A 22,118-nucleotide genomic window follows, 5' to 3' on the forward strand; every position below is an offset into this window, starting at 1 on the left:
TAAGTTTTCAATGTTAGCAATTCACTTATCATCATTGTTACTGTTTACTTAACTATGGGATCTTTTTTTTGTTGTTGTCCCAGAAAACACCTTAAATTGCATTGAACTAGAGTTCTGTGTAATCTACTTGAGGAAACGCCGATTTAGATTGAATTTTCCTACACTAATAGAAATATAACCCTTGCGCTATGTGATATTAAGATTCTATCTGGAATCTGGAGGCTGGTGGTGTCAAGTTCAACCACAAGCATCCTGAGAGGTGCAGTGGTGGACTTCTCCCTTATTGCCACCTGTCTGTAAGCTCCTTGAAGGCAGTCCAGGCTACCTTGTACTTTATTGGTTCCCCAGGCACAGCATCTGGCATACCTAGGTACCCAACAAATACTCTCGAATGATTTCTGGATAAGGACCGCATCTCATTCACCTCGGGGAGACCAACCTCCCCCCCCCCCCCCCCCCCCCCCCCCCCTCATTCAGCCAAGTAGCTTTACCACAAAACCTACTGTGGATATTTTTGTGAAATACATCAGGGAACCATTAGAATATCAGATTAGAAGTGAGAGTCATGCAAGTCTGAAATAAATGTGCAAGACAGTTAGGCAATCAGACTTGGTTTCCCAAGATTTGATTTACACTCAACTTTCACGTACTTATTTAGGGCTCAGAGGAAGGCACACCAGGAGCCACAAACCACTTGCTCAGCAACCTGCAGGGAAAACCACTCAATATGAAACCACCTCTCATGGAACTGCTACATTTTGCAATTACTGATGAGCTCAAAGTCAGGAAAAAATAAACAGAAAATAAAACATAAAAAGGCAGGAAACAACTTTGGACCAAACTGACTTTTTTTTTTTTTTTTAGTAGCAACTATGAAGAGACCAAAATGACTTCTAAATTATCTCGAGAACAAAAATAATTTCTAGTAATGCCATCAGCCATCTGAGATGAAAGGGTAAATTCGGATTTATACAGGTCCTACAAAATTCCAAGCTCTAAATGTTTGATAGCAATGTTACTTCGCACCACAAGCACACAAGGCATTTCATAGGAGCTCCAGTTTGCAAATAAGAAACCTGAGCCTCAGAGAGATTGTAACTTGCCCAGGGGCAGAGGGAGTTTCTCCATACTTGATGATAAACCAGGTAACTAAAAACTAGAGAGAATCATGACAGCATAAGGTAAGAGCTCCCGTTGTGGGGTCTCAGAGACCCGCTTCTGGTTGGCCGAGACACTTCTCGTGACAATGGACACGTCTTGTGACGTGGACAATTTGCTTAGCCTCTTGGCGCCTACGTTTTCTTATTCATAATATGGGCAATAAGAGCATTTCCCTCCCAGAATGACTGTATTGAATGACTAATGTATGTATGGGCTTAGCAGAAAGTGAAAATCAATGATTTTATTCGAATGATGATTTAGAACCTTAATGAAAAAAAATTTGCTGATAGAACATTTAAACTGTACAAAGCATTCTCACGTGAACTTTACCTCATTTGACCTGGTGGGTAGGATAGACAGACATCATTATCCCTTCCTACAGAGGAGCAAATTGAGGACCTGAGCACTTCCTTATGCACTCCTCTCCAAGGAATGATAACTGTGTGCTTACTGATTCTTGTTTTGCTTCTACCCTCCACCCTCAACTCTGAGTTTGGTGGAGGACAGGGTGGACCCTACTGGTTGTGCATGTGTGTTTGTGTGTGTGTGTGTGTGCACGCATGTGCACTTCATTGTTTTCTTTTGGTCACATCTGTATGACCGAACCATGGCACAGCTCACGGCATATGACTGGTGCTAAATTCTATGAGTGAATGATCCATAGAATGCATTGGCCGAGGATCCCTGACTCTGAGATCAACGATGCTGGCAGGTGCACGCAGAAAATCCCCCAGCCTCCGTGCATCAGCTCAGACTTAGGCAAGAGAGAGTGTGTGCCTCGTGCACCTAAATCACTGCTTGTACACATCTTATTGCTTGGCTTGTGAAGCAACCCGAGAAAAGGCTTCTGCTGGGATTTTATGAGAAAAACTCCCCTTCTTGCCATTGGCACCGACTCCCGTCCCGAGTCTATGAGCTGAAACCAGCCTGTGTGCATGTGCATGAGGAAAGAAATGGCCTTAACCCACTTAAGGGAGGAGAGGAGACCTCCCCTCAGATTTTTTCTGAAGCTCCTAGATCAGCCTGGGGCCCAGCATGAGGGCAGGGTGGGGGGAACTTGGCCAAAGCTGGAGGGCTAGGGCACCTCCATAAGGCTGGCTGTCTAGCACAAGCCAGTGTGGCACGTTCCTGGAGAAAAGCCTTGCTGTCATGATGCAAATGTCTAGTGTTTAATGTGCTAGGTCTACATGACACACTGGAAATCACCAGAAGACGCTGCTTTCATGCTTCAACAAAGCAGCATGCGGTGAGGACAAAGTCACTTGACAACCGCCCTCAGGAGCATGTCCTAGTGGCTTTGGCTCTGGTCTGAACCTGGCCTGGAGAGGCACACGTGTCTCTGGGTACTTATCTGCATGTGTGTCCATGTGCTGACCAGGATAGGAACCCCACCTGATCTTTGCATGTAGTAGGTTCCAAATCAATGTTGATGGTATTAATGATCTCCCAGTTATATCTACCCTGCACTTTTTTCTTTGTAGCACTTATTGTGTGTGTGTGTGTATGTGTATGTGTGTGTGTTTAATTAATGTCAGTCTTTCCTAGGAGAGCAGGGACCATGTTTGTTTTACTCATCATTGTATCATCTGCCCCAAACACGGTGCTGGGCCTCTAGCTGGTGCTTCATAATTATTGGAGGATTAAATAAAGGAAGGAAGGAATAACTAGATGACCAAGGGGCCTGACTTCTGGGTCAAACTCCAGCATTTAATTAACCACGTGACCTCGGTTAAATCTTATACTTAATTTTAGAACTAGAAAGCATCCTAGAAATCAGCCTGTAGGATGATGGCACACTTTGCTTTAGCAGTGGGACCCAAAGGCAAGCATATGGAACATCAGAACACGAAAGCAGAAGAGTGAGACTTTCGATTGTACTGTATAAGTGCTGTGTAAGGCTGGGGGGATCCTGCCTGGTCACCCTCCCACACACAGAAGCTTGCCTGTCTTCCCACACTACAGCGGCTTTTATGACTTCTTTCATCGATCCGCAAGATTTCAAAGAGCATAGATTGAAAACCACTGATGTATATCAAGGCTACCATTTGATGGGTGAGGAGGGTGGGATCCAGGAGAGGAGGGAGTTCGCCTAATGTCACAAGACCGGTGCCCAGAAGGAGTTAGTATCCAGATGTCCTGACCCCCAACCTCATTAACAATCTTTCCTTTCTTAGCTCTCTCTAAAACCAACCCCAAATGTTTACAAAGTGGTTGTGAGGAAAAATGTCTGCAAGAGCCCTTCCAGAGCTCGGGAACACTCTATGTGTAGACACCATGCTGGGGGAGCCAGATGGCACAGCATCTGGAAGGAGGGCTGTGGGGTCAGGCGGGTCCATGCTTGGACCCCAGCTATATTCCTTATCACATGGACGAGTTGGGGCCAGGGACTCAGCCTCGCCAAGCCCTGGTTTTCCGATCTATAAAATGCCAAGGCACTGCTCACCTCACAGAGGTTGTTGTGAGGAGTCAATGACATCCTTTCATGGCCCATCATTAAGTGCTCACTGTTGAGCTATTGTAGTTCTACTCAGAGTATCCATGTGAGTCTAGGGGTATTTCAACAGTCATCACTAGCATATGTTAATCATCCACCATGCACGATAGCTCCCTTCTAAAACCCAAGCGCGGCCATCATGTTAGAGCATTACTACTCATCTTCAAGCCCACGTATCCCCTGGGTCTAGCACAGGGACAGGCTTACGGCAGTTGCTAACAAACATTTGTAAATAATGAATGGATGCCATTAGTTCTATCATATTCATCGGTGTGGTTATGGATTTATAGTCAGACATTGTTTCCAGTCCGGGATCCATCATTTTTCAGCTGCATGACTTTATTCAAGTTAGTCATCTTCCGATCTTTAAAAAGGAAATGTGAACCCCAGTCACCCAACTTTAAGGCGTCCTCAGGAGGCCCACATGGAAGCGAAAGCCAACACGTCAAACCAAGATGTTATCGTTGTCTGACAAAACGCAAACAGGGTAAGATACCTGGATCTCTACCACTTGTTCTGTTCCCTTAAATCCTCTGGCTCAGCTTGCATCTTTCCCGGTACATGAGACTTCAGATACCAGTGTGTTCTGTCGAGTCATCAGGGAGTGCCCACGTTTGGTTTACGCATGTTCACAAAGAGCAGTGGCTATATTAAGCCAGAAATTATGCCAAGGATCCAAATTAATAACGATAATAACGGTAACGATAGTTATTATCGTTCTTAGGTGATTTAGGAATAGTTCTCCCAAGGACTGGTCTTCTGAATCAATAAATATATTTTAAAGATTTTATTTATTTATTTGACACAGAGAGAGAAAGCACAAGTAGGCAGAGAGGCAGGCAGAGGGAGAGGGAGAAGAAGACCCCCCACTGAGCAGGGAGCCCGACGTGGGGCTCGATCCCAGGACCCTGGGATCATGACCTGAGCCGAAGGCAGCTGCTTAACTGACTGAGCCACCCAGGCGCCCCAATAAACAAACTTTAAAATTCTGAAATTCTCTTTTGGAAGAAAGACTCCTTGTTTTTCACCCCTGCTCTCCTTCCCCCTTTCCTGCACACCCCATATCCATGCTTCCTTGTGTTCCTGCTTTCTATCATGCCCAGAGGACCTTCCCTCAGTAACTCTGATCACTCAGCACCCTTCAAGGCTCATCTGTGAACTCTTCCATAGATGGAAACTTGCAAAGCCTCAGCCACTATTCAAAGTAGGATTAGAATATTCAGCATAAAGTCACATCCCCAGTCTACGATGCCAATAAATGTGCAAAGGAAACATGCCCATTGTCCTAACAAATACACAGAAGTCTTACGACCTAAATGCTTGCTTTTCCAGATGCAGGTCAGGGTCCTTTCCTCCACCATGCTTCCTGGTTTTCCCATTCTAACTAGCCCAGAAGGGTTAAGGGTATGCTCCTTCTTCCTTGACCTTAAGACAAAGACTACACCTTTAGAGAGTTTCTTGCATTCCCCAATTCATTTAAGTCCACAACTTTTATTGTGTGCTTCTGATACACGGAGGAACAAAAATCACTTGAGGGTTCCAGGAATGAATTGCATATAAGTCCTGCCCTCAATGGGTTTCTAATTGGGTGAGAAAGAAACGCAAAGAAACACTCTAACTTCAGATGGTTTAAAACTAAAGAGATGGGGCGCCTGGGTGGCTCAGCTGGTTGAGCGACTGCCTTCGGCTCAGGTCATGATTCCAGGGTCCTGGGATCGAGTCCCACATCGGGCTCCCCCTGCTCTGCGGGGAGCCTGCTTCTCCCTCTGCCTCTGCCTGCCACTCCCCCTGCTTGCGCTCTCTCTCTCTGTCAAATAAATAAATAAAATCTTAAAAAAAAAAAAAAAAACCTAAAGAGATGTAAGTGTAGAGAGCTGTGAGATATCAAAGAGAGGGTGAAAGAGCTCAATGGGGGAGAATCTAAGATGGTTTCAAAGAGGAAAAAACTTTGGGCTAAGTCCTTTTTGGGTGAGTGGCATTCCAACAGGTCAAGAACCAAATCAGGAAAGGTTGTTCATTGAGTGTCCCTACTTGTTTCCAGATGTGTGAATATTTTTGGGTAGGATGTTAGTATGTTAATAGCATTTGCCAACAACACTACCTATATCTGATGCGGTTGATTGAAAATTCTGTGACTGTGGATGCAGATAAAACAGGGTATGAACCCGAGGTCTATCACGTACTGCCTGTGGAACTTCAGGCAAATCATTTGACCTAGCTGAGGATCAGTGACTTTGTGCGTAAAATGGAGAGAAGAGATAGACTCTACCTCCGATGACTATGACAAAGGCTTAAATGAGAGTGTATGCCAAGTAGTAAGCACCCATCCATGCCTGGCACACAGTCAGCATGCAGTAAATGTTAGCTATTCGCTCTTGTCCTTGTCCTTGTTCATCTCTTGTGCAAAGTACAAAAACAAGGTGAAACAACGAATAACAGCCTGCTGAAGGCTCATGATCCCTCTGCCCCGATGTTCCTCCATACTAAGAGGCCCATACCCACACCTGACCCCAAAGAGCCCTATATGAATGAAAGGCACGGAAGGCGAGGACAAGCTCAACCCAGGTCTTACCTGTATATTTTATATCTGGTTGTAAATCCTTGACGGTGTCTTTCCACAAAGGATAGGTAGCTCCTGGAGTGGTGGAAAGGCCCCCTGTCTGAAATAAGCCAATCAAATTCCTTGGAGACATGTTGGTCTGTCCCAGCTGGTTCCTGGTGGGAGGGCTGCACTGAGATACGGCCCCATACAAACAGGAAGTAGAGGAGCTCAACAAACCTCCAGTTCATGCTTTTCTGCCGGCCTTTTTCCTCTCATTCTTGCTCCATTCTGTGGAGTCCTGAGGAGAAAGAAAAAAAAAGAGAGAGAAAGAAAGGACGAGAAAGAAAGGGAGACAGGAAAGAGAGAAAAAATAAATAAATAAAATAAAAGGAAGAGAAAGACACACACAAAAAAAATGCCGTTAGCATATCTTCATAATATTACATCAGTCAAGTGTGTTAAGATTTACGAAAACTAGGGGGCGCCTAGGTGGCTCAGTCGTTAAGCGTCTGCCTCCGGCTCAGGTCATGATCCCAGCGTCCTGGGATCCAGTCCCACATCGGGCTCCCTGCTCAGCGGGAAGCCTGCTTCTCCCTCTCCCACTCCCCCTGCTTGTGTTCCTGCTCTTGCTGTCTCTGTCAAATAAATAAATAAAATCTTTAAAAAAAAAAAAAAAGATTTACGAAAACCAGGATCGTCTCTGGTGAAGAGCATGGCCCCTCCAGAGATCTGGGCTCACGTTCCTGCTTTGGCCCATCACGTGTTGCATGAGCATGGACCAATGCTTAGCCTCATAGGGATGCAGCCTCCTCATGTGCCCAGCAGACGATGGACTTCGATGCCTCTATCTTGGCACTTGTCACATTATACATGTTTCAGGCAAATGTGTTTGAAGAATGAAAGAAATGAATGGAGGCAGATCCTGAGTCCCATACAACCAGTGAGGGATGTGGAGACAGGTGCACATGCGACCAGAGAATTCACTGTTGAAGATTCCGAGCCTCAAGGTTTCCTGGTGTTCAGAAGGGAAACTAAAGGCCAAGGGATCAGGTGGGGTTTTGCTCACCTCTTCTTTTGTGCGGGGTTCGTAGCATAGCACCCTGGTGCCGTGTTGGAGAAATATGTAAGACAAAGGGAGAGCTGGGGTGGAGGCTTTTGTGGGGAGGAGAGAAGAGAGACCATGGGACATGCTTAGCCTCTGGACACTTATAAGTTTGTATTCTCTCCTCATTTTTTTTTTTTTTTAAGATTTTATTTATTTGACAGAGAGACACAGCGAGAGAGGAAACACAAGCAGCGGGAGTGGGAGAGGGAGAAGCAGGCTTCCCGCTGAGCAGGGAGCCCGATGCGGGGCTCGATCCCAGGACCCTGGGATCATGACCTGAGCCGAAGGCAGACGCTTAACAACTGAGCCACCCAGGCGCCCCTCCTCATTTTCTACTTATTAGCTTATCGAATTCCTTATGCCCCCGACTGTGCTTATTCTAGAAGAACTTATCTTTTTTTTTTTTAAGATTTTATTTATTTATTTGACAGTGAGAGAGGGAACACAAGCAGGGGGAGTGGGAGAGGGAGAAGCAGGCTTCCTGCTGAGCAGGGAGCCCAATGCGGGGCTGAATCCCAGAACCCTGGGATCATGACCCGAGCCGAAGGCAGACACTTAACGACTGAGCCACCCAGGCGCCCCTCTAGAAGAGCTTATCTTACTCAACATTGAAAGGCAGCTTTGAATCCAGATTCCATGAATTATAAACGGTATCATTTCAGGCAAGTTACTGAACATCCCCATGTCTCCCTTCCCCCGTCCATAAAACATGGTGAGCATTAGCACCTCGTGTGAGAATGGACTGACATAATTTATGTAAAATGTCCCACCCAGTGCTTGCCATTTTTTAAGTGCTCAATAAATGGCATCAATGATGATGAGGCTAATGACAATGATGAATGATGGCACTGATCCTGTCCACTTAGTTTCTGCTGGGAGTGTCTCTGTGCACAGTCTCCACCACCCTGACCAAGTCCTATTTCTTTTCTTTTCTTTTTTTTAAAGATTTTTATTTATTTATTTGAGAGAGAGAGAATGAGAGAGAGCACATGAGAGGGGGGAGGGTCAGAGGGAGAAGCAGACCCCCTGCCGAGCAGGGAGCCTGATGCGGGACTCGATCCAGGGACTCCAGGATCATGACCTGAGCCGAAGGCAGTCGCTTAACCAACTGAGCCACCCAGGCGCCCCCTATTTATTTTCAGTAGCCAGCTGAGCTCTGGCCCTCAAAAGTCATTTCCTGTTTCTATTTCTCTCAATAAGTGTTAGTTGGGGGCGCCGGGTGGCTCAGCCGGTTAAGCATCTGCCTTGGGCTCAGGTCGTGATCCCAGGGTCCTGGGTTCAAGCCCTGTGTAAGGCTCCCTGCTCAGTGGGGAGTCTGCTTCTCCCCCTCCCCCACCCCCCCACCTCAAATAAATAAATAAAATCTTTTTTAAAAAGTGTTAGTTGTTCCTTTCTCACAGCTCTGGTTGTTCATTCTGTGCAACTGTATGTTAGTCCTTAGTATCTTTTCTTATACTTGTTTCTGGGTCTGCTTTCCTCTTTGGCTTCAACCGGCCAGAGCCTCTGAAAGCAGCCTCTACACATGGCTAGCTGTGTGACTCAGGACAATCGCGTCCTCTCTCCAGATCTGAGAGTTTTAGGTCTACCGTTTAAAAACGGCGAGGACACATTCTGTCAAGTGTAAAACCACACATAAACATGAAGATACGGGACACCTTAGTTGTCTATTCTCCCAGCTAAAAATGGGAAGAAAGCAAAGCTAAGAAAGAGAAAAAACTGAAAAGACAGAGATGTGAATTTCCTCCCCAACGGGCTCTTTCCCTCTGTTGTCTGATTGCACCATTTTATTATGGGGAGCTGCAGAGATCTGCTTGGCAGGGCAAGCCCCAGCTGTCAGGGGCAAAGGCCAGAGGCGCGGGAGCCGAGGAGTGGGCTGGCGGAAGCGGTGGCCTGAAGTTTTCTTCAGAGCCTAAAACAAAGCCGTCCGTGTCGAGTGCAGAACTATAGCAGCTGCAGCTGCCGACCTTCTGCCGGAGCCCACCTGAGTGGCAAGCAGGGGGTGGAGGGGATTGTTCGGAGATCCTGGTGGGGGGCCACAACACACTGACAGCGCAGCGTGCCGCCCATTCAGCCTTCTCCGCAGCTTCGGCTGTGAGTGGGTGCGGGGTGGGAGCGCAGGAGAGAGTGCTTGGCTGAGAGGCCGTTTGCAAGCAAACGGGATGCAGAGCACCGCAGCTTGCAAATGGGGAATGAGCCTATCCGTGGAACAGCCAACGTGTGCGCGCACGTGTTTGTGTGTTTGTGTAAGACGGTGAGTTCTCAGCGCACAGTCCTAGAATTAGCCAACATTTGAACCATCTAGTCCACTGTTTCCCAAGGGGCAGCCACGTTGCCCCCCCAAGGGACATCTTTGAGTGTCATGATGGAGGGGGTGCTGCTGGCTTCTAGTGGGTAGCGGTCTGGGATGCTGCTCAACATCCTGCAATGCCCAGGACGGCCCCACCACAAAGGACCCTAGACCCAAATGTCAATCGTGCGAAGGTTAAACCCTGGCTAACCCAACTCTTTCGTCAAGATCATGACTGGGCCAGGCGCCTGTCTTCTAGCTCCTGGCCGTCATTCTGTCTCGGCAGGGCAGCAGGGGCAGCGGGGGCAGCGGGTCCATGTGCCTGTGTTTGAGCCTTCCCTGTCGCTGGGGCTTGTGAGACAATCTACATTCCAGCAAGTGGGGATGAGTGCTTCGTGGAAGAAGTCTGAACATATCTCTGTTGATTTAGCAAATCACGATAATGCAGAAAACAAAACGAAATTGAAAATGAAAATGAAAATTGCTAAAGGTGCACTTTAATAGACATGGATATTTTGCAGAGCCAGAACAAGGACTGGGATGCATGTTACCGAAATGTCCTATCATGAAGACACTGGGACTCCCATTCTGTAAACAGGCCCATAATAGCACCAACTGTACTGGAGACTCAGGATGATAGAAGCGACCCGTGACTGATATGTATTGAGCATCTACTGTGTGTTCGGGGCTAAACAAAAGTCTGTTCTCTTGGTAGTAGCCAAAACATCCAGTACAGACTAGATGTTAATAATGGTTTCTTCACGAGGTACGGACAGCTACCCATTTAAGAGATGAGCACTTTGGGGCTTGGAGACACTGAGCGACTTTCCTAAGCTCCTAATTCCTGAGCGTTAGATTCAAGATTCTAACTCATGTCTATCCTTTTATAAAGTCTGTATAGTTTCCACTACATTCCCCAGCCTCACCCCACACCAGCTGCAATTAGGTCCTGCCCTCCAGAGAGTCAACATATGGTGGGAGGGTCACACCCATGCAAGAGGAATTCTGATATGAAATATGCTGTCGTGAAAACAACAGCAACAAAAGACAAACGTCCAGTCAAGGAATAAAGGCCACAGGTTTTGTTTTCAACAAAGAGACCTGGAAAGATCCTATAGAATAGGTGGTATTTGAGCAGGCCCTTAAATAGCATGGGAGGTTTTATTTGTATTTCATTCCAAATCTCAAGTCCAAATGGAGATGTGCTGTAAGTATAAACTACCCACTCCCTGGATTTCGAGACTCAGCAGGAATAAAAAAAGGTAAAATGTCTCACTAATATTTATATCAGTTACATGTTGAAATATTACTATTTTGGCTGTAGTAGGGTAAATTAGATGTATTATGAGAATTTCTTTCACCTGTTTCTTTTTAATTGTTTGAATGTGGCTGCTAAAACTTTATTTTTTTTTAAAGATTTTACTTATTTATTTGACAGAAAGAGCAGGAGAGTACAGGCAGGGGGAGGGGCAGAGGGAGAGGGAGAAGCAGACTCTCCACTGAGCAGGGAGCCCAATGCGGGACTCGATCCCAGGACCCGTGGGATCATGACCTGAGCCCAAGGCAGATGCTTAGCTGACTGAGCCACCCGGGCACCCCGCGCTAAAACTTTAAAATTGCACACATGGACGGTATTGTCCTTTGATTAGACAGTGCGGAGCTAGAATGAACCTTTTCTGCTTTATGACACTGCCCTGGGAAGGTCACTCGTCGATCCCCACATTTTTATCAACATTGGGAGAATCCAATTCACTCTCCCCTACAACTGTTCGGTTGAGCCACTGTGCACTTGCCTCCTCTGCCAAAATCAATAAACAAATAAGACAATAAATACATTATAAATGAAAACTCCCACACTCAAGGGCAACAGCTCCCAACCCTCTAAGCTAGAGACAGCCCTGGGCATCTACTACCATGCATTTGAGGACTGCTGGTTTTCCAATATTCATAAAGGGAACTTCCAGCCACTGGGGTTTAGAGCCGATGAAAGAGAGGCTGGTTCTATTCCAAGCACTGCCCTTGACCTCCTGTGACCTTGAGTGAGTCACAGGCTTGCCGCTGCTAGGTGCCCTGCTGGACAGGGAGCTGCTGATGGGGGCTGTGGCCTGGAGAGCACGTGGGCCCTTGGCTGAACTGTGCTATATATAAGCCTGCAGTGTTACTAAGGGAATCAGGTTCATCCCACACAGAGCACACACTCTAACCATTGCCATTGTATTATTTACATCTGAGGAGTACATGCAAGACAAAGAGACAGAGAAGGGTCTTCCAGGAGCAGGGTCACTAAGCTCCTCCCCTGGAGCCCTCTGCTTGGATTGCTGGGCCATCGCCCACATCCTGGGCCAGAGGGTGGAAGGAAGCACCCCCTCGATCCCCCATCCTTGAGGGCCCTGAGGCTGACTGCATTATCTGGGGTCACCCACGGTGTCTGCCTCTTAAGCCTGGGGCAACCTGATAGGCTCATCCAGGCTTCAACTTCTACGCCTGGATCTCTGGAATACACTTCTTACCAGATAGCCATCTACAAAGCTGGATGACCATAAGTACACAAGAAGTCCCCCCAGTGCCTCAGTTCCCCATCTGTAAAATGTGGGCAATATCAGAAGGATCAGTATCTCTTAGGGATCAGGTAAGGATTAAATGGAATTTTATTTTTTAAAGACTTTATTTTTTTATTTGAGAGACAGTGAGCAAGAGAGAGAGAGAGGTAGAGGGAGAGGGAGAAGCAGACTCCCCGCTGAGCAGGGAGCCTGACACGGGGCTCAATCCCAGGACTCTGAGATCATGACCTGAGCCGAAGGCAGACCCTTAACCAACTGAGCCACCCAGGCACCCTAAATGGGATTTTAAATGCAACTATTTTGATCTCAGTTTCAGCTGAAGCCCAAATTAATAGATACCATATTCTAGAGAGAGGTACATGCCCACTCTACAGAACTTAAAAAAAGATAGCCAAAATACACCTTTTGAGATTCTTAACCCATATGATGGCATAAAGAGTTGGATGCTGGGATCAGGAGTGGAGGCTGAGTGAGAAGTGGCTTCGTGCTGTGAATGCTCCCGCTCACCCCCAAATAGGGGGAGAGTCAGGGGGTTAGCCTTGCACCTCAGGCTTCAACAAGATCACTCAAAGGATCAATGTTCCCAGGAGCTTTGAGGGGGCGGGGTATGGCTGCTCGATGTCTAACTTACACCGGAGAAATCTGAAAAAAGAATTCTAAAGAGGAAACCCTAAAGAGGGATAGGCTAAAACCTGGCGGCAGAGTAGAGGCCGCAATTTGAGAAGTGACCACTTAGCTCATTCCTAAAAGAAATGTGTTCCCCATGGAGGTGAGAGGCATGCAAAAGAAAGCCAGGAGAGCTTGCCCTAGATCCCACCCGGAGGGAAAGGGGATCCCGGCGAAAGGAAACTAGAATCACACTGCCATTTACCAAGGGTCCTCTACTGGTCGGTAAGTAGCTGAAAAGAGATGCATTTTCCTTCATCAAAGGAATCAAAAGTAAAGGATCCCAGAGAAGAAGGGAAGCTTCAGATATTCCTCAAAATGTTACATGTGAAAAACATTAGCCCTAAACCTGCTAAGCCCTGGGAACACTGATGCTAAGTCTTCCAAAAAGTACTAGTCGAGGAAGACGTGCTCTCTCCTTGTCTGTCCATTCTTGACCAAACCCTGCATCCTGATGAAGACATGAACAAGGTTAGCAAGATGGAGGAGATAGAGCAAAATCATAAGCCACAGAAAGACAGGAGAGCCTGGGGGAAGAGTGATGTCTCCACCTTAAATAAAATTTAATTTATTTGTTGTAATATACTGACCTAGACACGTCAAATACTGAACCAAAACTGTATATGAGGGAAAGAAGTGAACATAGCTTGAAAAAATCATGGACTTGCCTTGACTTTCATCCAAATGTCAGGAAAGACCTGATTAGAGAGTAAGTTTAAACAGTGGAAGGCAACAATCAAACTTTGTCTGTTCCTTTTTCTGATTTTACTCTATGAATCCTGTTTGATCAAAGTAAAGATTTCATGCATCAAAACATTTCCCTCAGTGCCCAGCTCCATGTAAAAGTCCAATGAAGTCCAATTAGAATTTCCTAATCAGGGCACACGAAGCTAGAAAGAATCCTAGAACTTCTGGTGTACATGTTTATTACCTATTTTCAATACTCAGACCAAATAGGAGACCGTCACAAGTCACCAAGTGTACTGAAGTGAAGAGCAGGAGCCTGACAGCATGGAGAAGCTGGGTTTCATCTTTCCTTCACTTTCAATGCATTGTGATGCCTTGGTGTTTATCTTTGCCTCGTGATAGGGAGTTTAAAATTACATGATCATATTTAACAACCAGCTCTCACAAAATGGTCATGTGGCTTAAAAGGAAATGATGGATTTACCATAATCATAATTTAAGCCAATGGAAACAAGAAAATGGTGGAAGACCAGCCACATTACATTGCCAAAGCAAAACACTGAGGATCTAATCAGATTTGTCTGGAATTGGCCAAAATAATTTAAGATGATCAAGAGGACTAGTGACGCTATGGATTTATATTTACTATTATTAATGCTGACCCTTGCTCTCAGTGGACATCATGCAGCAGGGAATTGTGATATTAACTAACAAAGATAACATGCGTTAAGTAATTTATATACATATGTTCATAGGGAAGCGTTTAGTCAACAATTTTAACTGTAAGTGTGTGATTATAAAAAAGATTTGGGAACCACTGGAAAAAGTGTTCATTATAATCTGTGTATTTTATATTGTTATTTTCAACCACATAATCACCATCTCTAGGAGATCCTGTAGGCTTCTCAAACTCAAAGTATCCCAGACTAAAGCCATCCCCTTCTCCTGGTATTCCCCATTCGGTGAACCACACAATCTCCCACATCATTCCTGTGAGAGGTCTGAGACTGTTCCAGAAGTCTGCTTCCACTCCATTCAACCACATCCACCACCAGAACCACCATCTCCACAGCCTGCTTATTGCTTTTCATATCCAGCCATTTCTTTTTGACAACTCTGTCCTTCTCCGGTCTTCTCTGTGAACCTCACTGTGATCCTGCACATCTTCCTCTTCTCTCTCTCCCCCTTGTACACTTTACCTGAGAAATATCTATTTTTGAAGCCCATTTTCTCTTGTTATCTATCATTCAAAACATGGCTCTCTCTCACTTGGTCTATGACAATCATCTTCCTATTGGTCTTCCTGCTTCATGTATCTCTGCCACCTCCAACCTAAGCACCACTGTGGTTGCCGGATGCATTTTTCCAAATACAGATATGACCATGACACTCCTCCCCTCATTAAACAACTCAGTAGTTCCCTATGGATCGCCTTACCTCTTAGTCTTGCATTTAGCAACGTTTATGAGCTGGATCTTGTATACACTTGCTGTTTCCTACTTCTACTTTTTCACATCCCACCCTCAATTTATCCAGTTTTTCTAGATTCTCTCCCCAGTGCGGTGATGGAACACACTATAAACTTTGATGCCACATGCTGCTCATGCTGTTCCCTCTTCTTGTGCTGTCCAGCCCCATTTCCCAATTTTGCAATAGGCTGTTCATGCTTCACATTATATTTTAAGTGAATCAGTAAGGTGGGTGAAAGACCACTGTGCACCTACGCTATGCTAGATACCATGCCAGACTCTTTCTCTTGCCCCATGACATTCCACCCATTGAATGATCCTACAAAATAGATAGCATTAGTAGATCATCTGTTTTGTAGATGATAAAACTGAGACTCTTAAAAAAAAAAACCGGTTATTTTTCCAATGTCACATTATTTTAAAGTGACAGAATTAAACTTCAAACCAAGCTAATTCTAAGTTCTATGACTCAGTGCTTGAACACACCAAAGAAACTACATCATCCTCAAGTTGTGGTTTCCTTGTTTTGACAATCATGAACAACCACAAATTAACTGTGAAGATGTTAATGAAGAGAATGGCTGATAAGTTAAATGGAGGTGTGAAACTTCTAGAAATGGTGAATCTAGGGAAGGCCATGGCAATCTGAAAGAAAACTGAAATATGTGGACTAATTATTTGTGTGATTTTTGAAAGGATCCAGAAGACTCTTTTTTTTTTGTTTGTAATTAACAATATAAGTATGTATAGTATCCTTCCTTCATAAATATTTCATTCGGAGCCACATTTAGGAATATGATCTAAATTCAGGGAAACTGCCTTTTAAGTGTTCCCTCAAAATTATCAGCAGTCTCTATGGGAGATCTTTCAAAAAGGAAAGTGAAATGAACATTTTTAGAATGTCTTTTTCCAGGCCAGTTTGGTAAAATTCAATAAATATTTGTTGAGTGTCCCTACTATTTTAACTAGCTCTCATAGTCCAGAGTAGGAGATGGACAAAGAAACATGTATTGCATATAATGTAACGGGGCAATGATGGGGTATACCCAGTGGTCTGTGGAGCATGGAGCCCCCAGTGAGGGTGTCCAAGAAATGCTCCTTGGAGATGACATCTAAGTGAGGCCTTAGGCGCTAAAGAGGCATTTGTGAGGTGACAAATACGGGCTCGATATTTCAGGCCAGGAGAGAAATATGTGAAAGGAATGAAGGAGTGTGGTGTGAATATAAGATCTAAGACATTTCAAAGCCACTGCCGTGGGAATTTTGAAGAAGGGAGTGGCAGGAAATGAAGCAAGGAGCTAAATGGGGTCACATGCTTTATAGTCATAGCTTTACACATGACTGGTAGCTTCTTAAAGATGTAGATTCTTCCCCCTCTCCCCGGTGTATACCCAGGATCTGGATCCAATCATAGGGTAGGCACTAAATCAGCATTTATTCAATGAATGAATCAACAAATCAAGATGTGGGATTAGACCTCTGGGACCACAGGGAACCACTGAAAGCTTTTAAACAGAGGGGTTCTATGTTAGAGTTTCATTTTAGATGGATTACTCCAAATGTAGGGGCAGTGAATGGATTTAAGAAGGGACACGAATAAAATTGAGGAGGTCATCGGTGTAGTCTAGGCTAGATAAGGGTCTGAAAAAGATATCTCATATTTGACAGACAGAAAGTTTAAATGAATTGAGGGACAAAATTAGCAAGCTTTGGCGACTGTCTGGTTGGGTGGGGTGGGGAAAGAAAGATGTCTGTGATGACTCCTAAGTCTGATTTAATGATCAGACTGATGATGATGTCATGGGTGATAATAAACAACAATGAAAAAAGAATGTCCTTTCATGGGACAAGTTCCCTCTTGAACCTGTTGAGTTTGAGGTGTCTGTTGAACATTCAAGTCAGAACTGGACTCTAGAATCCTCGAGTCCAAATCAACAGAGAGGCCAGGGCTAGGAGTAGACATTTGTAAATCGATGTGAACTGGTAGTGGTTAGAGCTCTGGAAATGGATGAGAACTCTTGTGTGAGACTCCTGTATGAGTGGTGGGAAACACGCACAGAGGTATACTCATATTTAGGCAGGGTGAGGAAGAAAAGAACCCCATGAAGTAGAATAAGAAGGGATTGTAAGAGGAGGACGAGAACAAGAATCATGAGAATATTGTCAATAAAGCCAAAGGAGCAGAAATATTTAAGAGAAGGGTCCAACAGGATAAGGACTCAAAATGCCTACTGGAATTAAGAATACAGAGGTGGTGACAGTTTTCAATGCTTTGATGGGAACTGAGTATTCACTGAAAGAGATTAAGGTGTGAATGGGACATGAATACACAGAGGCAGAGAGTGTAGAGCACTTGGCAAAGAAAGGAAGATCAAAAAATCATTAGCCAAGTCTCCTTTTCTCTCCACCAGAGAAGGAAGTGGAGGATTTTGTTTTTTCTTCATAGGATGAGGATATTTATAAACGCTGAGGACAGATACAGAATTAAAGAAAAATACGAGAGAGAGAAGAAATTCGTACTGATTGAAAGAACAGCATGGGGTTCTGGCATAGAATGGGATAGAATGCCAGCCTCTGTACCAGCCACTGGGGAATCAAAGAAAAATAAGAAAGTGTCCACGGCTTTAGGGAGCCATAAAGTTGTAAGGGAGAGAAATCTGTATACTCCAAATTGTAAAACAATGGATTGAATTTTATCAGAGACCTGAAGAAAGTGTTGTTGGAACAAGTAAAAAGTAACTCACACAGACCCTGTTCAAGAAGACTTCTCAGGGATGCTGAGATTTTACTAAGGCTCTAATGATTCAAGTACTGATAGTTCAGCAGAAGGGGGGGGAAAAGGGACTGAAGAGAAGGCATTTCAGATGGTAGGACCAGTGTGAGCAAAAGCCACAGAATCACGCAAACCCACCTACTGTGTGCAAATCACTAAACCAGATGCTGCCTGGGAAACAGAGATGAGTAAGAAAAGGTTGCTGGCCCTACAGAAGCATATGGAAGATTCTGGGGTTAGGAAGGAATGCCAAAGATGGGGGCTGGCACAACGCAGATGCTCAAAATATAATTGTTCAATAAATAAACAGTGTTCTGCTGAGTTAATGGCTCTGAATTCTTCCCTGTGGCTCATCTATTCTTAATATTCAGTGGAGCCAATAAATAAAACACTTAAGTTTCCTTCGGAACCTAAATTTCAACATTTACTCATCAAAAGCTCTGACCCTTGGCTTGATGTGTCCATCAGGTCACTAATGAAAACAGCTGAAAGGTTCCTGGTGGATCCATTTGGATAGAAGCTCTTTGGGCTCGGCTAGTTCTCGTGCAATGGCTTCATTACTTCCCACCGGGCTTTGTAAACGATGAACCCAAAGAACTGTTACAGTTACAACTTCTGCTTGCCCAGGACAGTCATGGAACCCAAGGAGGAAGTCAGGGGACACACATCTCAGTGTTTAAGTAGGTGAGGGTGATCAATCAGATTTTTAAAAATGTGGTCGGTTTGGAGACTGTACACATCCTCTCTCACTTCTCTCTCTTAAGGCTCTTCTCATTCCATCCCTGCAGGCCAGCATGATTCGTGCTGCAAAGGGATTGGGCTCTCACTTGATCTCAGAGCTACCTTAATATATAGAGGGCAGAGATTTATACCTCTCCTTTCAGAGATGAGAAAAGTAACGTTCAGCAAGGTAACACCCGTAAATTCGTTTAACAAGGCACAAGATTCACTGAGTCCTCAAAACAGTCCCATGTAATGGGAGAGAAAACAGAGGCCAGAAAGGTTCAATAATTTCTCCATGGTCTCACAGCCAGTGGGTTATTTTGTTTTGCTTCTTTCTGTTTTTTTGTTTTTTTTTTTTACCTTAATCCAGAATAAGTTTGGTTTCCTATTGCTGGCCACACACAAGGCCCTACCAGAGAACAGCAATTTCTCAACACACATATGCATTTTTAATAAATGTTCCAGGTCAATACCACACATACACTAAAGTGTAAGATCCACTGTCCTGGCATAAGAGGCAAATGGGCAGGGTCATTTGAGGCCATTGCTTAATTCCAGGAAATGCCTTACTGATGTTGAAAAGTCAAGTAGCACCATGAGCGATAACCAGGGTTCTTCCCGCTGTCCTTCAAATTTCCAACAAAAATCATCGTGCTGTCTGAATCTGCAGGGCTCATCTAGCCCCAACTGTGTGGTTTCAAGAAAGTTTCCCCACCTCTCTGAGCATGGCTTCCCATCTACGTTGCTCGATTTGGGAACTCTGGATTTAATCATTCTCGCCACCATTTTTGAGTCCTGACTCTACCAATGATTGTGATGAAAATAATTTATGAACATTTAGTGAATGAGAGGAGCCATGTCAGGAACTTTCCAAACATTATTTCAGTGGGTGGCTGGCCCCAAATCATCACCTCTCTTTAGAACCAGGCACTTTCTCGTGTAGTTTTCCAGCTGTTCTACTAAAGAGGTGGAATCTGTTCCCCATTCCTTGAATTTGGGCTCGTCCTCAGAACCCCCTTCGGTCACTAGCAGGAGACAGAAGTGATGACGCATCAGTTCTGAGCCTGTAGCTCCAGAGACCACGTGGATTTCCATTTAACGTCTTGTGCTTCTGCGATCATCACAAGAAGGATGTGACTGTGCTTCAGAAAAATGACGAAGGGTGTGTGGAACAGAAAGGCCAGCTAGCATGCCTCAGCCACGTCGAGCTGAGAGCGGAGCCCCCGATGAACTGCAGGAGCAAGGACAGCTCAGTCTAGATGAGTGTGATGAGCTTACATCAGCTGGCCCACAGAAGAAGGGGCTCTAATTATAAGTACCAGTTGCTGAAAGCCACTGGATTGGTGGGCTGTGTGTTGGGGGATAGGTAAACTAACAGACACACTAGGTAACAGTACCATTCCCATTTCGTAGATAAGGATCCTGAGGGTCAGGGAAACTGAGTCACGTGTTCAAAGTCACACCGTGGATAGTAAGAGTCACACCTGATTATTTGATTCTGGGCATGTCTAGGTTCTTCACCACCACCCTGCACTGTCAGCCCCTGGGCTGGGGACCTGGCCCCCGTGCCACGTGCCTTTAAGCTAGTGGGGGGACTTTTGAGTCCTGAGCGCTCTCTGCTTTTAAAATGCACTTTCCCCTCCGGACTTCATCAGAAATTCTGAAAGTGAAATCCCAGAATCTGTGGTCTTAAAAGACTCCTAGATGACTTTACTGCATTTATATGGATGATCCGCCCAGGTGGGGAGTAGGAGGGGAGCTCCAGTCCTGAAAGAGGGGGGCAGGAAGTACTCACTGAGGTTCTCTCCTTCTCATTGGCTGGGGATGTGCAGTGTAACCTAATCCATCTACGCATAAGAAAGGAGGCTCGCAGGTTTTAAGCCTGAAAGGAACAAGGTGTTTCAAGGGGAGCTTGAGGAAAGAAGAAAAAAAATTGCATCTTTTGGATGAAAGGACCCTTAATCTTCAAAACACAAACCATTTTTCCATACCAAAGCTCCTTCAAACCTAGGAAGTCGGCTGAGGCTTCAAGTCAGGCAAACAGCTTGTGTTTTGCAGATTAAGGAGCCTTTGACCCAAAAGATCCATTTCTGTGAAACTGTAAAGGAAGGGCCTGGTCTATTTCTAGCTGCTGCACCCCCCGGACAGAGGCCGCTTTAAATGCAGACAGAGAAGGTGGCTGCTTCCCTGCTGGGACTGGGGCCCAGCGCAATGGAGGCAGGAGATGAATGGGAGAGTTCCTAAAGGAGGTCTTTTGCCCCAAAATATCATACCTGCTTCCTTGCCAGGATGCCCCAAATATTCACTATAGAATAAACACAACTTTGAAATATTGAGAGTTCCCTTTTGAGGGAGAGGGCTAATAATACCAAGCGGCAGGAATGGGCATCTATCTCGCACTCTAGAACTGAGGGGCCACAGGACTTCATCTGATCCCCACAACAACCCTGCGTCATCTGCAGGATGGGGAAACTGAGTCCTCACTTCACAGGCAAGGAAATGGACTCCCAGAGGGATGAAGTAGTGAGTTTAGGATTATCCAAACATAGTCTCCTGCTCTTTCCTAGATCTGACCCCAGCCCCAGGGCAATCAGCAAAGATAAAGCCCAAAGCAAGTTTATTTATGTGATGTGGGAAACAAAGGCAAAAGAGAAAACTTAGATTTCCTTGCTGCTTATTGCCCATTGACAAGTCCTTGAAAAGGGCAGTGACCTTCCTCTGGGAGCTCAGCTGCCTCCATGTTAATACCCTGCTAAGGGCAAAAGGCAATCTTCCCTTAACAGTATCCCAACCCCCCAGGATCCTGAGTCCACTTTAGCATATAAAAATTCCTTTGGAAACTTCCTTTATCTCTACCCCCCCCCACACCCCAAGATATATGTTAGCAATCATCCTCCAAGCATATGGCCCACTGATGTACATCTGAAGGGTCTCACAACTAGGGTTTTATTAGACAGTAATAACAATAGCTAGCCCCCTCAAGGTCCTGGCAACCTTGCTTCCATAATTCCTTAGAGACTTAGGCTATCCCTAACCCCCTCCCAACTTGAAAGTATACAATGGGCCACTCCTCATGACCCCAGGGTAGCTCTTTCTGCCCATGGGTCCTGTCCCCCTGCTTTAATAACACCACCTTTGTGCCCCGAAGAAGTCTCAAGAATTCTTTTTTTTTTTTTTTTAAAGATTTTATTTATTTATTTGAGACAGAGAGAATGAGAGACAGAGAGCATGAGAGGGAGGAGGGTCAGAGGGAGAAGCAGACCCCCCGCCGAGCAGGGAGCCCGATGTGGGACTCGATCCCGGGACTCCAGGATCATGACCTGAGCCGAAGGCAGTCGCTTAACCAACTGAGCCACCCAGGCGCCCTCAAGAATTCTTCATTGGCTGTTGGCTCCAAAACCCCCCAAAATTTCCTACATCATATGTAAGATAAATTAGAGGATGCCATGAGGTTTAATGGACACTGGACTAGGCTAAGTCAGGATGCCTAAATTCTCGCCCCATTCCTGATACCACTGCATAGGCAAAACAAGGTAACTGATATCCCAAGTCTCTGGAACTTGGTCTCTTCACCTATGGAGTCAGGAAGTTTGGCCTACACGTTTTCCTAGATTTCTTTCAAATTCAATATTGTCTTGGGCTATGATTCT

General features: G+C 45.2%; 1 protein-coding gene across 1 annotated transcript in view; it reads right to left on the bottom strand.

The window, feature by feature from the left end:
- BRINP1 (BMP/retinoic acid inducible neural specific 1) overlaps window positions 1-22,118 on the bottom strand; it is a 171,670-nt gene that overhangs the window by 117,394 nt on the left and 32,158 nt on the right. Inside the window, exon 2 of the mRNA XM_021691503.1 lies at window positions 6,228-6,495. Within this exon, the coding sequence (XP_021547178.1) occupies window positions 6,228-6,445 (218 nt within the window). The 5' untranslated portion in view covers window positions 6,446-6,495. The remainder of the gene's footprint in view (window positions 1-6,227; window positions 6,496-22,118) is intronic.

The sequence above is a fragment of the Neomonachus schauinslandi genome, chromosome 13 (genome assembly GCF_002201575.2).
Source record: "Neomonachus schauinslandi chromosome 13, ASM220157v2, whole genome shotgun sequence".
NCBI classification, from domain to species: domain Eukaryota; kingdom Metazoa; phylum Chordata; class Mammalia; order Carnivora; family Phocidae; genus Neomonachus; species Neomonachus schauinslandi.